This window comes from Phyllobates terribilis, unplaced genomic scaffold, assembly GCF_046119375.1.
Source record: "Phyllobates terribilis strain yellow unplaced genomic scaffold, ASM4611937v1 Scaffold_2__4_contigs__length_985480577, whole genome shotgun sequence".
Taxonomy (NCBI): domain Eukaryota; kingdom Metazoa; phylum Chordata; class Amphibia; order Anura; family Dendrobatidae; genus Phyllobates; species Phyllobates terribilis.
This window is the reverse complement of record NW_027362762.1, coordinates 952347664-952364645: the sequence shown is the minus strand read 5'-3', so window position 1 is coordinate 952364645 and position 16982 is coordinate 952347664. Positions and strand designations below refer to the sequence as shown.

The window sequence follows — 16982 nt, the reverse complement described above, 5'->3', positions numbered from 1 at the left end:
ATAATGACACTGACACTCGGGGTACAGAATAATGACACTGACACTCGGGGTACAGGATAATGACACTGACACTCGGGGTAAACCTACCTCATCCCCATTATTGGTAATCTCGGGCTTCGGCAGCGGCAGAGAACATGGTGGTTTCCTTCTGGTCGGCTTGTGTGGTGGAACCTAAGAAAAGACACAACATTATTGAACCCATGAGCGACGTCGGACGCAGTCTGACCGCTCGGACCGGACACTGCGATCTCTGACAATAACCGGTTAATGCCGGCTCCACTTTCCACTGAATCGCATAGACGGTAAGGACACTCATGAGGCTCTTGTTATAGCATCGAGTCAGACACAGCACCTACATTGTCATCATTATCGTTGTCCCGCGTGTCACACAGTGACATAGTATAGGGAAAGGCAACATGGGCAGTTGCCCAGGGCACCAAATTATATGCGGGTGCAAACATTTCCATCTTCCTCATCCGCCCCCATTGTCAAATGATCCAGGAGGACATCCAATGTACTGAGCGCCACTCTTGGAGTGGTCCAAGAAGTGGTGCTCCCCTCGTCCCTCGCCCTGTAATCACCTCCTTTCTTGGACTGTTAAAGGTGTCACCGAATAAGCCGGCGAGCTTAGCGACAGACGGTGGCGCTGACTCTTCGGTTGCGCTGCTCTCGACTGATTTCCCCTGGAAAATAAAAAGAAAATGAACATTAACAATTCCCATATTTGTTGTATCTAAGTTTCCAACCTTTTTCAAGATCTCTGCTTACTGACAATGAATAGAAATGCTCAAGCTGATCCTTGCATAAATCATTCTTACAGCAGAGGGTTTGTTACAATTGTAACCAGCCTAGATAATCCTCTGTAAGGATCCAGGAGGCCATACTAGGGTGTACTTAGTATCCCATGAGATGCGCCATTATGGCAGACCGTCACCTAATGTGCATGGCTGTGTGCATAAGATGACAGTGTGCCTTTATTAACCCTTGTCCTCATCAGCCTCCTAAGTGCAGCATGAATGTTAAGAGGCATCAAACATTTCTTATTGGCGCTATTAGATATGTTCTGACTTTATGCCAACAAGGAAACAGACGCTGCGAGAGGAGCTATCTCCTGCTACTTTGTATTTAATGGAAGTCAAAGCAGCTTCTCATGGGAAACTTTCCAGGTGCTTATTATTTGTGATGACGACTAAAGTTCTGGCGCAGTAAAATTTACAGCGCAAAAAGTTCTCAGACATAAAACATCATCACGTGAAAGAGCCGTGAGACTACACAGATACATGTCACATCAATGATACAGTAAAATTACATCATACCGCCTCTATGTACAAGAATATAACTACTATAATACTGGAAAACATTTTATACTGTTTGAAGCTATGAAATACATGAAGAATAGATTTTTTATGGACTTATAGCGCTGGACTTATTCCGTTTTAAATACTATAATACTACTCCTACTGTATGTACAAGAATATAACTACTATAATACTGCTCCTATGTACAAGAATATACCTACTATAATACTGCCCCTATATACAAGAATATAACTACTATAATACTGCTCCTATGTACAAGAATATACCTACTATAATACTGCCCCTATATACAAGAATATAACTACTATAATACTGCCCCCTATGTACAAGAATATAACTACTATAATACTGCCTCTATGTACAAGAATATAGCTACTATAATACTGCCCCCTATGTACAAGAATATAACTACTATAATACTGCTCCTATGTACAAGAATATAACTACTATAATACTGCTCCTATATACAAGAATATAACTACTATAATACTGCTATGTAATAAAATATAACTACTATAATACTGCCTCTATGTACAAGAATATAACTACTATAATACTGCTCCTATGTACAAGAATATAACTACTATAATACTGCTCCTATGTACAAGAATATAACTACTATAATACTGCTCCTATGTACAAGAATATATCTACTATAATACTGCCCCTATGTACAAGAATATAACTACTATAATACTGCCCCTATGTACAAGAATATAACTACTATAATACTGCCCCCTATGTACAAGAATATAACTACTATAATACTGCTCCTATGTACAAGAATATAACTACTATAATACTGCCCCTATGTACAAGAATATAACTACTATAATACTGCCCCCTATGTACAAGAATATAACTACTATAATACTGCTCCTATGTACAAGAATATAACTACTATAATACTGCCCCTATGTACAAGAATATAACTACTATAATACTGCCCCCTATGCACAAGAATATAACTACTATAATACTGCCCCTATATACAAGAATATAACTACTATAATACTGCCCCTACGTACAAGAATAAAACTACTATAATACTGCCCCTATATACAAGAATATAAGTACTATAATACTGCTCCTATGTACAAGAATATAACTACTATAATACTGCTCCTATCTACAAGAATATAACTACTATAATCCTGCTCCTATGTATAAGAATATATCTACTATAATACTGCCTCCTATGTACAAGAATATAACTACTATAATACTGCCCCCTATGTACAAGAATATAACTACTATAATACTGCCCCTATGTACAAGAATATAACTACTATAATACTGCTCCCTATGTGCAAGAATATAACTACTATAATACTGCTCCTATGTACAAGAATATAACTACTATAATCCTGCTCCTATGTACAAGAATATAACTACTATAATACTGCCTCCTATGTACAAGAATATAACTACTATAATACTGCCCCCTATGTACAAGAATATAACTACTATAATACTGCCCCTATGTACAAGAATATAACTACTATAATACTGCTCCCTATGTACAAGAATATAACTACTATAATACTGACCCTATGTACAAGAATATAACTACTATAATACTGCTCCTATGTACAAGAATATATCTACTATAATACTGCCCCTATGTACAAGAATATAACTACTATAATACTGCCCCTATGTACAAGAATATAACTACTATAATACTGCCCCCTATGTACAAGAATATAACTACTATAATACTGCTCCTATGTACAAGAATATAACTACTATAATACTGCCCCTATGTACAAGAATATAACTACTATAATACTGCCCCCTATGTACAAGAATATAACTACTATAATACTGCTCCTATGTACAAGAATATAACTACTATAATACTGCCCCTATGTACAAGAATATAACTACTATAATACTGCCCCCTATGCACAAGAATATAACTACTATAATACTGCCCCTATATACAAGAATATAACTACTATAATACTGCCCCTACGTACAAGAATAAAACTACTATAATACTGCCCCTATATACAAGAATATAACTACTATAATACTGCTCCCTATGTACAAGAATATAACTACTATAATACTGCTCCTATCTACAAGAATATAACTACTATAATCCTGCTCCTATGTATAAGAATATATCTACTATAATACTGCCTCCTATGTACAAGAGTATAACTACTATAATACTGCCCCCTATGTACAAGAATATAACTACTATAATACTGCCCCTATGTACAAGAATATAACTACTATAATACTGCTCCCTATGTACAAGAATATAACTACTATAATCCTGCTCCTATGTACAAGAATATAACTACTATAATCCTGCTCCTATGTACAAGAATATAACTACTATAATACTGCCTCCTATGTACAAGAATATAACTACTATAATACTGCCCCCTATGTACAAGAATATAACTACTATAATACTGCCCCTATGCACAAGAATATAACTACTATAATACTGCTCCCTATGTACAAGAATATAACTACTATAATACTGACCCTATGTACAAGAATATAACTACTATAATACTGCTCCTATGTACAAGAATATATCTACTATAATACTGCCCCTATGTACAAGAATATAACTACTATAATACTGCCCCTATGTACAAGAATATAACTACTATAATACTGCCCCCTATGTACAAGAATATAACTACTATAATACTGCTCCTATGTACAAGAATATAACTACTATAATACTGCCCCTATGTACAAGAATATAACTACTATAATACTGCCCCCTATGTACAAGAATATAACTACTATAATACTGCCCCCTATGTACAAGAATATAACTACTATAATACTGCTCCTATGTACAAGAATATAACTACTATAATACTGCCCCTATGTACAAGAATATAACTACTATAATACTGCCCCCTATGCACAAGAATATAACTACTATAATACTGCCCCTATATACAAGAATATAACTACTATAATACTGCCCCTACGTACAAGAATAAAACTACTATAATACTGCCCCTACATACAAGAATATAACTACTATAATACTGCCCCCTATGTACAAGAATATAACTACTATAATACTGCTCCTATGTACAAGAATATAACTACTATAATACTGCCCCTATGTACAAGAATATAACTACTATAATACTGCCCCCTATGCACAAGAATATAACTACTATAATACTGCCCCTACGTACAAGAATAAAACTACTATAATACTGCCCCTACATACAAGAATATAACTACTATAATACTGCTCCTATGTACAAGAATATAACTACTATAATACTGCTCCTATCTACAAGAATATAACTACTATAATCCTGCTCCTATGTATAAGAATATATCTACTATAATACTGCCTCCTATGTACAAGAATATAACTACTATAATACTGCCCCCTATGTACAAGAATATAACTACTATAATACTGCCCCTATGTACAAGAATATAACTACTATAATACTGCTCCCTATGTACAAGAATATAACTACTATAATACTGCTCCTATGTACAAGAATATAACTACTATAATCCTGCTCCTATGTACAAGAATATAACTACTATAATACTGCCTCCTATGTACAAGAATATAACTACTATAATACTGCCCCCTATGTACAAGAATATAACTACTATAATACTGCCCCTATGTACAAGAATATAACTACTATAATACTGCTCCCTATGTACAAGAATATAACTACTATAATACTGCCCCCTATGTACAAGAATATAACTACTATAATACTGCTCCTATGTACAAGAATATAACTACTATAATACTGACCCTATGTACAAGAATATAACTACTATAATACTGCTTCTATGTACAAGAATATAACTACTATAATACTGCTCCTATGTACAAGAATATAACTACTATAATACTGCTCCTATGTACAAGAATATAACTACTATAATACTGCTCCCTATGTATAAGAATATAACTACTATAATACTGCCCCTATGTACAAGAATATAACTACTATAATACTGCCCCCTATGTACAAGAATATAACTACTATAATACTGCTCCTATGTACAAGAATATAACTACTATAATACTGCCCCTATGTACAAGAATATAACTACTATAATACTGCCCCCTATGTACAAGAATATAACTACTATAATACTGCTCCTATGTACAAGAATATAACTACTATAATACTGCCCCTATCTACAAGTATATAACTACTATATAATTTATAACCCTGTTCTTTATGAACACGATGCAATATTTCTTGGTCTGTTCCTATTACACAGATGACGTATTTGGGCAGTACTCACACCGTATACATTATGCATTTTATCTCCCTCCCTGTTCTCTCTGGATCTGAGCTTGTGCCAGACTCACTTTCCTCCCTTTGCTTTGAAACTTATCACGCTGCGTCAGATACAGGAATAATCTCTGGGTTATGGAACACTCAGACGTTTGATGATCTGACAGAAGTCATTACGTAACAGGAATTACACAATCCTCCTTGGTTTATCTGTACATGGATGCTTAGGGCTCTGCACACAGAGGCTCTGTCTCCGGGCTGACATTGTAATGTTGGAGTCTCTACAAAATATTAGTAAGGTGACAAATCTGCCCCGGTAAATCAGCCCTTAATCCTCAGTGGAGTCACTGTTTGAACCTGGGCCCGAATCGTTGGTCCAGCGCGGACTCCTATGGGCAGAACGAATGCTATAATAGTATCTGCTATACGATTAGCCACTTTTGCTTCTATAGCCAAGCGGTGTGGCAATAGAAGTAGAACAGGGAATTGCTAAAAAGACAGTTCCATGATTTTTAAATGAAATATTAACGTAAGGCTTTAGATAAACCTGAAAAAAATAACAATAGCTTGGCTACTTAATCTCCCTTTATTTAGTCAAGAAACCTCCTTATCCAAAGAACTGAAATATTTTGAATGGAGTTTCCCTTTAAATATTATATTACATAATAGAGCAGCTGCATGATTGCGTCAGACACAGCCAGACTCCTCATACAGAAGGCAGAAATGATTTATTACTGTCTCTACCATCTCAATTGCTGTATACACAGCACTGAACAAACCTTTGTGTATAGGAAGAGCTAAGAGTATGTGCCCACGATCCGTAGCCGCCTGACGCAGCGTCAAACCCGCAGCAGCTCCTGATCATGGGAACGCACCCTAACAGCGCTTCCTCATCCATACCCTGCAGTCATGTGATGGCTCTGTATAAGGAGGGATCAGGAGCTGCTAAGTCCTAGGAGACCCAGTCAGCTGTGCTATGCAGCCAGGAGTTTGAATTTCCCTCCCCTGTAACTGGATATAATATACCAGCCCCGGTTACAGGGGAAATTATGTAAAAAAATAAAAAATTTAAATTTTGAAATTCTACCCCAACAGGTCTTTTATGACTTTATAAGAGGTACAATATGTGAAAAAAAATGAAAAATAAATCAATAATAAGCAGGAAAAAAAAAAAATAAATGAATGAAAAGCTGCTGCCGATCCAAATCACTGTTACTTGCCGCACCCTCATTAAAACATAAACAAACCATGTTCAATATATAAAAATAATTGTTACAGAAAGTAGATTCAATTTTTGCAATGAAAAAAAAAATAACAAAATACATTTTTCTAAAAAGTGGAAAACAGACACATATTCTCTTTAATTTTCCGCCAATATCGTCTGACATCGACAAAAAAAAATGAAAACAATATAAAAATTACTCCCCACGTATAATGAAGAAAAAAAAAAAGATTAAGAAATTATTTGAATAACCGAACAAACATTTTTTTATAGCTCTTAAATTTGCAGGTACGAAAATATACCTCGTCCGGAAAAGAGTAAACGACCGAATCTTTAACAGGTTATGGTTCCCAAAAACCCTTTAAACAAGATCATGTGACACTAGTAATAAGTGCTGTCTGTCCATAACTTTTTAGAAACCTTATGTCAGAATGGACCATGAATTGAAAAATGAATAAACCACGGAAAATAATAAATTCTTTAAGAGTTGGAGCTACCCTTACAAGGAGTTGACTCATCTAAAAAAAAACTTCAGTTTTTAAATTACACCAACTTTATTAATGTGATTGCAGTGAGGTCCCTAAAGAAGCCTCTAACAAACAGCCGATATTGGGGGAATTTTCATTGTGTTGCGGCCACTACAGGAGAAATGTTGTATTGCGCTCTGTACATTTAAACGAATGGCTGACCATGGAATACATGGTGTGCAAGTTCCATTACAGAAAACATCACTTTTTGTTTGTAGCTTTCTGCTCAGGATCATGAAGAAGGATTCCGAAGGTTGAACAACCATGATGTCCCTTAGTCCTAGTAAGATATACAGTAAGGAGCTGCCGTTATTTCACGACCTCTTTAAAAAGTAATCCTATCTATGAATAACTTTTAATGAGCAGGAGGAGCTGAGCAGATAGATATACATATTTGTGGGAAAAGTACTCGAGAGAATTAGTAAATCATTCATATAATCCGCTATTTATTTTAGGCTTAGGAGTCAAGTGGGCGGTTCTTTTTTTTTTTTTTTTTTTTTTTCAGAATGCCAGAAGGCCCGCCCATTGGACTCCTAAGTCCAGAATAAGCATATTTGTCTCCAGTTTTGTAGCAAGTCTGGCCACATCCTATCATAAGTTTCTAATGACAGTGATCGGAGATTTAAGGGTTTACTCATTAAGCTCTCACGTGGCTGATCACTCATTAATCGTCTAGTGTCAGCCAAGGACTCAGACTCCCGCAGACAGTGTGAATAAGCTGTTTAGGAACTGGTTGCATTACATGTCCCCAATTCTGTCTTGTATCTTTATGATTATACCTGGCTTATCCAGCGTAGGAGGAAGAAATGCCATTTAAAGAGACACCACAGATAGAAATGATGGTGAAAGCTTGTCCTCACTGTTTGCCATGTTGCTTCAATTATGGCAAAAAATAAAGGAGGTAACCTTTCCTTTTGGGCTGGAAGGTTTTAAAGAGTGTCTCTTGTTCTGGAGGACCTCTCTTGCCCTGCATTACACTGATAACCCATTGGTAAGAATGGATATCTTGTAATACTTAATTTCTCCAGCGGGAGTGCTGCAGGGAAACGGAACAGCTACTGCCAGATAGACCACTGCTGATCGCTGGCGATTTCTGGTTTTGCTCCCTTAAGATGGCCAAATATGGGTTAATCTGTATAGAATTTTCTATAGGATTTTTTTTGCCAGTCTTCATAGCAAAAAACAAAACATTTCAATCGTTATCAACACAGTTCTTATGGAAATGGGTGATGGGTCTTGCGGTGGCGGAGTATTGCGTAATTCCCTCTGCGGTCATTGCTTCAGGCTGCCAAATGTTTCTTTGTAAGACTTGTGAAACAACATAATCAGGAAGTTTTGAGGATCAGACGCCGTCTGTGTGCCAGAGGTCTCACTTAATGCGAGGACAGTCCCGCCATGCCGCAGAGATAGGACTCTGTCAGTGAGCGGAGGCAACGTGCAACCAGCGTAAGAACGTGCGCGTGTAATACAAAGACTTACCAGAGGAAATGTACACACTTCCGCTAGTTCTGCTGAACCGTACATTGTACCAACAGCAAAAAACAATAAAAAAAGAGACTACATGTCATATCTGGTGGCAGGGGAACAGACCAGGCTTCACCATCCACGAGATGAGCCACCAACGACAAAGGCCAGACAGGCTCTATGATCAGCCAGCCACTCTCAACCACTAGTTTTTACAGCCAATTTCTTCAAGCCAGAGTCAGATAGATCCCCTGGGGCCACAGGACCTGAAGTGGTCCTAAAATCCCTAAGCGGGTACCCCTAGTGGGTCATCTTATCAATTGTGGCCACTGTAGTCTAGTCTGGAACAGCAGAGATATACAACTTACCCCACTATGGAGCCCTCAGTGCTGGCCCTTGACTCCATCTGAGCCATTACATTCAATGTCTTTTATTCCCTGAGGTCCTCCTCAAACTCATCACAAGGTAGAAGGTTTTGTACATTTATTTTATTTAGTGGCACTGAGAATATTTTAGTAGATTTGTTGGTTATGTCAATAGATGGAGAAACCCTATGTCAGCCAGAGAGAAGAAGAAAAGGCTTCCCTAATGGCTGATCATGGGAAGTACCAGGAGCTGGTGACCACTCATGAATAACTTATCCCTACAGACTAAGCATGGGAGGTACCAGGAGCTGGTGATCCCCATGATTAGCTTATCATCCTTATAGGCTGAGCATGGTAGGTACAAGGAGATGGTAGCCACCCATGACAAACTTCTCATCCCTATAGGATGAGTGTGTGAGGTATCAGGAGTTGGTGGTCACCCATGAATAACTTATCCCTATAGGCTGAACTTGAGAGGTACGAGGAGCCGGGAACCACCCATGAGCAACTTATCATTCCTATAGGGTGAGTATGTGAGGTATCAGGAGTTGATGATCACCCACAAGTAACATCATTCCTATAGGTTGAGCATGAGGTGTACAAGGAGATGGTGACCACCCATGAGTAACTTATCACCCCTGCTAGTAAAGCATGGGAGGTATCAGGAGCTAGGAATCACCCACAGGTAACTTATCCCTACAAGGCTGAACATCTGAGGTACCAGGAGCTAGAGGCCACCGAGAACTAAGGGCCTAATTCATCAAGGTGTTTACTCCACTTTTCTGCTGTAAAACACCTTGCAATATTGCAACTTTTGTCATTTTTACATCAGTCCTGGCCAGCTTCGTCAAAGTGGGCAGAGCTGGGACGGTATGGGGTGGAGCAAAACTCACCCAACTAGTTTATCAAAATTGACACCACTTTACTGCATGAGAGGATTGTGGCCCACCCATAAGTAACTTATTACCCCTATAGGCTGAGCATGAGAGGTACCAGGAGCTCGAGCCCAATCATGAATTAACTTATCAACCCTTTAAGCTAAACATAGGAGCTACCAGGAACTGAGGGCCACCCATGAGGAACTTATCGTTATAAGCCGAGCATGGGATGTACCAGCAGCTGGTGATGACCAATGAAGACTTAGGGTCCTATTCACCAAGGTGTATTCTGGTTGTAAACCGCTTTGAAATGTTGCAATGTCGAAGTTGTGGAAACTTTTTGGGACATTTGGAGTTTTTAAGTCAGTCCCTGCCAGCTTCACCAAAATTGGCTGTGCTGGGACGGGTCGTGGCAAAGTCCACTTGTCTAATTCATCAACATTTATGCCACTTGAGTGCTGGGGACATGAGTAACTAATCAATCCTATTAGCTGAGCATGGGAGCTTCCAGGAGTTGGGGAGCACCCATGAGTAATCTATCATCCCAATAGGCTGAGCATTGGAAGTACCTGGAGCTGGATACCACCGAAACTTATTCCTATATGCTGAGCATGGGAAGTACCTGGAGCTGGATATCACCCATGAGAAACGTATTCCTATATGTTGTGCTGAGCATGGGAGGTACCTGGAGCTGGGGAACACCCATGAGTAACTTATCATCCATGGATTATTTCAACAAAGGATGGAGGGGAGTCCCACATCAAAATAGGGTAATCCTATCTTGGCAGAGGTTAGCAATTTGGTGACTGAACGCCTTACAAGGGCATCAGCATCAGAGGACCATATATATAGATATATATATCTATATATATATATAAACATACACATGGCGATTACTCCTGCACTGCATGAGACACTAAGAACGTTGGTTTGATATCAGAGGAGGAACGACAGTTACATGGTTATGAAACACTGTGAAGTCACCCATTTTGCAATGCATCCTGGGATGTTGCAACAACAACGCAAAATTGACTAAAATCCTCCAGTTATATAATTCTGTATTATATTATAAAATAAGTGACTGGGGTTATTTAAGAGAGACCAAAACAGAGCCAAATTCAGAAAACACATACAGTACAGACCAAAAGTTTGGACACATCTTCTCATTTAAAGATTTTTCTGTATTTTCATGACTATGAAAATTGTACATTCACACTGAAGGCATCAAAACTATGAATTACCACATGTGGAATTATATACTTAACAAAAAAGTGTGAAACAACTGAAAATATGTCTTATATTCTAGGTTCTTCAAAGTAGCCACCTTTTGCTTTGATGACTGCTTTGCACACTCTTGGCATTCTCTTGATGAGCTTCAAGAGGTAGTCACTGGAAATGGTTTTCACTTCACAGGTGTGCCCTGTCAGGTTTAATAAGTGGGATTTCTTGCCTTATAAATGGGGCTGGGACCATCAGTTGTGTTGTGCAGAAGTCAGGTGGATACACAGCTGATAGTCCTACTGAATAGACTGTTAGAATTTGTATTATGGCAAGAAAAAAGCAGCTAAGTAAAGAAAAACAAGTGGCGATCATTACTTTAAGAATTGAAGGTCAGTCAGTCTGAAAAATTGGGAAAACTTTGAAAGTGTCCCCAAATGTAGTTGCAAAAACCATCAAGCGCTACAAAGAAACTGGCTCACATGAGAACCACCCCAGGAAAGGAAGACCAAGAGTCACCTCTGCTTCTGAGGATAAGTTTATCCGAGTCACCAGCCTCAGAAATCGCAGGTTAACAGCAGCTCAGATTAGAGACCAGGTCAATGCCACACAGAGTTCTAGCAGCAGACACATCTCTACAACAACTGTTAAGAGGAGACTTTGTGCAGCAGGCCTTCATGGTAAAATAGCTGCTAGGAAACCACTGCTAAGGACAGGCAACAAGCAGAAGAGACTTGTTTGGGCTAAAGAACACAAGGAATGGACATTAGACCAGTGGAAATCTGTGCTTTGGTCTGATGAGTCCAAATTTGAGATCTTTGGTTCCAGCCACCGTGTTTGTGCGACGCAGAAAAGGTGAACGGGTGGACTCTACATGCCTGGTTCCCACCGTGAAGCATGGAGGAGGAGGTGTGATGGTGTGGGGGTGCTTTGCTGGTGACACTGTTGGGGATTTATTCAAAATTGAAGGCATACTGAACCAGCATGGCTACCACAGCATCTTGCAGCGGCATGCTATTCCATCCGGTTTGCGTTTAGTTGGACCATCATTTATTTTTCAACAGGACAATGACCCCAAACACACCTCCAGGCTGTGTTAGGGCTATTTGACCAAGAAGGAGAGTGATGGGGTGCTACGCCAGATGACCTGGCCTCCACAGTCACCAGACCGGAACCCAATCGAGATGGTTTGGGGTCAGCTGGACCGCAGAGTGAAGGCAAGAGGGCCAACAAGTGCTAAGCATCTCTGGGAACTCCTTCAAGATTGTTGGAAGACCATTTCCGGTGACTACCTCTTGAAGCTCATCAAGAGAATGCCAAGAGTGTGCAAAGCAGTCATCAAAGCTAAAGGTGGCTACTTTGAAGTACCTAGAATATAAGACATATTTTCAGTTTGTTTCACACTTTTTTGTTAAGTATATAATTCCACATGTGTTAATTCATAGTTTTGATGCCTTCAGTGTGAATGTACAATTTTCATAGTCATGAAAATACAGAAAAATCTTTAAATGAGAAGGTGTGTCCAAACTTTTGGTCTGTACTGTAGATCGTATGACCACCCCCCCAAAAAAAAAATAAAATTAGCCCCCCCCCTCACCCCATCCTCTTACCACCACTCTGGAGGCCGCCATTAAAGAACCCCTTAAAAGGTGTATACCATTACATTTCAGGAATCAGGTGATACATGCAGGGCTGTAATCAGTGTCGGACTGGATTGGTAAAGGCCCACCAGTAACAGTGATTCTTGGGGTCCACTGTTCAGCTACATGCAAAAATAAATTGACCCTTGTAAACAAATTAACTTTTGCTTCTTTGTAATACTAATTTGGCTAGCTTGCTTAATGAATGATACGATGATACTTTTCCCTGCACTATTCTTTAGCTCTTCTTCACAGGGGCCTACCGGAGGATTCTCCTGTCCGCCTGTGGGCCAGTCCGTGCCTGCTTATAATAGAATGTGACAATGTAGCATCAGAAATTCTACAAATTTGCTACATGTATCCACCCAATATAAGAAAGGAAAGCTTCCATTACCATGCACACATCTCCTTCTTCCAGTTCTGTCCAACTACTGGCAAATTGCAAAGTCAGAGGCAAAACTAGAAGCTCCTGGGCCCCGATGCAGAATCCATAACAGCTTCCTCTGTACCTTGCACAAAATAATCATCATTATCTCATTAGCACATATGAAAAGCAAATGTAGCAGAGCCGAGATTGTTATTTCTGGTGATATCACTATAGATGATAAACGATTAAAACTTGAGTCCATCCAATGACAAATTCAGCTCTGTTTCATCCGAAATACCGGGCAGCCTCATCCACTCCACATCATCTACATCCGATCGCGGACCCACCCGTCTAGACACAGCTCACCCATGAACCAGCGACTCACGGAATAGTCAGGATGCCCAGGGAGTCCGATGTCGTGTGACGCAAGGGACGAACGTCTGCAGCTCCCCTGAAGATTACTGCGAAGGACGTCATGTGACGAACAGCTGGTCAATACAGGTCATCTGTCAGAGTCTCTACAATGGGAGGCGGGGGATCCCGGCTAGGTGTCACCATCACACGGAGCATCGCACAACGTCCTGAGACCCTCCAGCCGGGTGGACGGAGAGAGGCTGGTCCTCATCGCTGGCAGGTGGACGCAAGACATTGACCCTTGCAAACTGAGCCCCTTATTATAAGTGACCGCTGCGAGTGGCATCAGCACGGAGGATCTGTCTAATAAGATGTCACATGGGGTCTTATAGGGAATGACATTCCCAGAGTTCTTCACTCAATCCCCCCCCTGCTGTTTTCAATGTCTGGCGCGCTTAAAGGGACAGTAGCAGATGTCAGGTGGAGGGGAGGGGGGCATTCTAGAAGGGGAATGAAGTGAATGTGGGCGACCGGCGGGAACAGCTTCCCACTAATACATGGTACTGGGAATGAGTACAAATCCTATGGCAGATGATGAACGTTCTGATCTGATCGCTTAGTTAGCGATTCCCTTAATTACAGCTTCAGGGCTCAAAGTTTCAGTTATACCGAGGCTCTGATACATGAAAAGGGTCCATCTATGAAGGCACCTGCATCATAAAATTATAAATGGCCTGTTATGGTTGGAGCTTTATATTACGCCTCTGCAGATGTAGCGTTTCTGGTTATGGGTGGATGAAAATGTTCTAGTGGTCCCCTGAAGAGGAGCTGAGCACATTATGGTGAGATCTCTAGTCACTTCCAGGGCAGTAAATGGGGGTATATAAAAAAAAATATATATATATAGTGAGGAAAATAAGTATTTGATACACTGCCGATTTTGGAAGTTTTCCCACCTACAAAGAATGGAGAGGTCTGTAATTTTTATCGTAGGTACACTTCACCTGTGAGACACAGAATCTAAAAAAAAAAAAACCCAGAATATCACATTGTATGATTTTTACATAATTAAATTGCATTTTATTGCATGAAATAAGTATTTGTGCACCTACCAACCAGCAAGAATTCTGGCTCTCACAGACCTGTTAGTTTTTCTTTAAGAAGCCCTCCTACTCTGCACTCATTACCTGTATTAATTGCACCTGTTTGAACTTGTTACTTGTATAAAAGACACTATACAATCAATCACACTCCAACCTCTCCACCATGGTCAAGACCAAAGAGCTGTCTAAGGACACCAGGGACAAAATTGTAGACCTAGAAAATGGAAGAAACACAAGATGACTGTCAATCTTCCTCGGCCTGGGGCTTCATGCAAAAGGTCACCTCGTAGGGTAAGGATAATTTTGAGAAAGGTCAGGAATCAGCCCAGAACTACACAGGAGGACCTGGTCAATGACCTGAAGAGAGCTGGGACCACAGTCTCAAACATTACCATTAGTAACACTATGCCATCATGGATTAAATCCTGCAGGACACACAAGGTCTCCCTGCTCATGCCGCACATGTCCAGGCCTGTTTGAAGTTCGCCAATGACCATTTGTATGATCAAAAGGAGGCATGGGAGAAGGTCATGTGGTCAGATGAGACCAAAATAGAACTTTTTTCTATCAACTCCACTCGCCGTGTTTGGAGGAGGAAGAAGGATGAGTACAACCTCAAGAACACCGTCCCAACCATGAAACATGGTGGGGGAAACATCATACTTTGAGGGTGCTTTTCTACAAAGAGGACAGGACGACTGCACTGTATTGAAGGGAGGATGGATTGGGTCATGTACCGCGAGATTTTGGCCAACAACCTCCTTCCCTGAGTAAGATCATTGAAGATAGGTCGTGGCTGGGTCTTCCAGCATGACGATAGCCTGAAACACACAGCCAGGGCAACAAATGAGTGGCTCTGTAAGAAGCATTTCAAGGCCCTGGAGTGCCCTAGCCAGTCTCCAGACCTGAACCCAATAGAAAATCTTTGGAGGGAGCTGAAACTCAATGTTGCCCAGCGACAGCCCCAAAACTTGAAAGATATGGAGAAGATCTGTATGGAGGAGTGGGCCAAAATCCCTGCCGCAGTGTGTGCAAACTTGTTCAAGAACTACAGGAAACGTCTGACCTCTGTAATTGTAACAGAGGTTTCTGTACCAAATATTAAGCTCTGTTTTTCTATTGTATCAAATACTTATTTCATGCAATAAATTCAAATTAATTATGTAAAAATCATACAATGTGATTTTCTGTTTTTTTTATTTTTAGATTCTGTCTCTCACAGTTGAAGTGTAACTACGATAAAAATTACAGACCTCTCCATTCTTTGTAGGTGGCAAAATTTGCAAAATCGGCAGTGTATCAAATACTTATTTTCCCCACTGTGCGTGTATAAATATATATATATAAATTTTCACTGCACGTCTCTTCACAGTTGGAAATTCATTGCTCACATATCATATAACTCAAGCAGTGGGAGATCTGCTGTATACCTCATATAGGATACACCGAGACTGCTGTATATACATCACATCGGAGACACTGAGACTGTTGTATATACATCACATAGGAGACACTGAGACTGCTGTATATACACATCACATAGGGGGCATCGAGACTGCTGTATACATCACATGGGAGACACCAAGACTTCTGTATACATCACATAGGATACACTGAGACTGCAATATATACATCATATAGGAGACACTGATGCTGCAGATACATCACTTAGGAGACACTGAGACTGCTGTATACATCCCATGGAAGACACCGAGACTGCTGTATACATCACATAGGAGACACAGAGACTGCTGTGTACATCAGAGAGGAGACACTGAGGCTGCTGTCTATACATAACATAGGAGACACTGAGTCTGCTGTATTTACATCAATTAGGAGACACTGACACTGCTGTATACATTCCATGGAAGACACCGAGACTGCTGGGTACATCACATAGGAGACACTGAGGCTGCTGTGTACATCAGAAAGGAGACACTGAGGCTGTTGTCTATACATAACATAGGAGACACTGAGTCTGCTGTATTTACATCACATAGGAGACACTGAGACTCTGCTGTATATACATCACATGGGAGACACTGAGACAGCTGTATATACATAACATAGGAGACACAGACTCTGTGACTCTGCTATATATACATCACATAAGGAAACACTGAGACTGCTGTATATACATCACATAGGAGACACTGAGACTGCTGTATATACATCACATAAGAGACACTGAGACTCTGGTGTATATATATCACATAGGAGACACCAAGATTGCTGTGTATACATCACAAAG

At 39.9% G+C, this 16982-nt stretch overlaps 1 protein-coding gene across 2 annotated transcripts in view; it reads right to left on the bottom strand.

Moving 5' to 3' along the window:
* Positions 1–16982, bottom strand: part of RCSD1 (RCSD domain containing 1) — a 73712-nt gene that overhangs the window by 18883 nt on the left and 37847 nt on the right. For both annotated transcript variants that reach the window (XM_073668567.1, XM_073668566.1), the window contains exons 2-3: positions 582–683; positions 88–171 (exon numbers count right to left, since the gene is read on the bottom strand). In XM_073668567.1, the coding sequence (XP_073524668.1) occupies positions 88–171; positions 582–683 (186 nt within the window). The remainder of the gene's footprint in view (positions 1–87; positions 172–581; positions 684–16982) is intronic.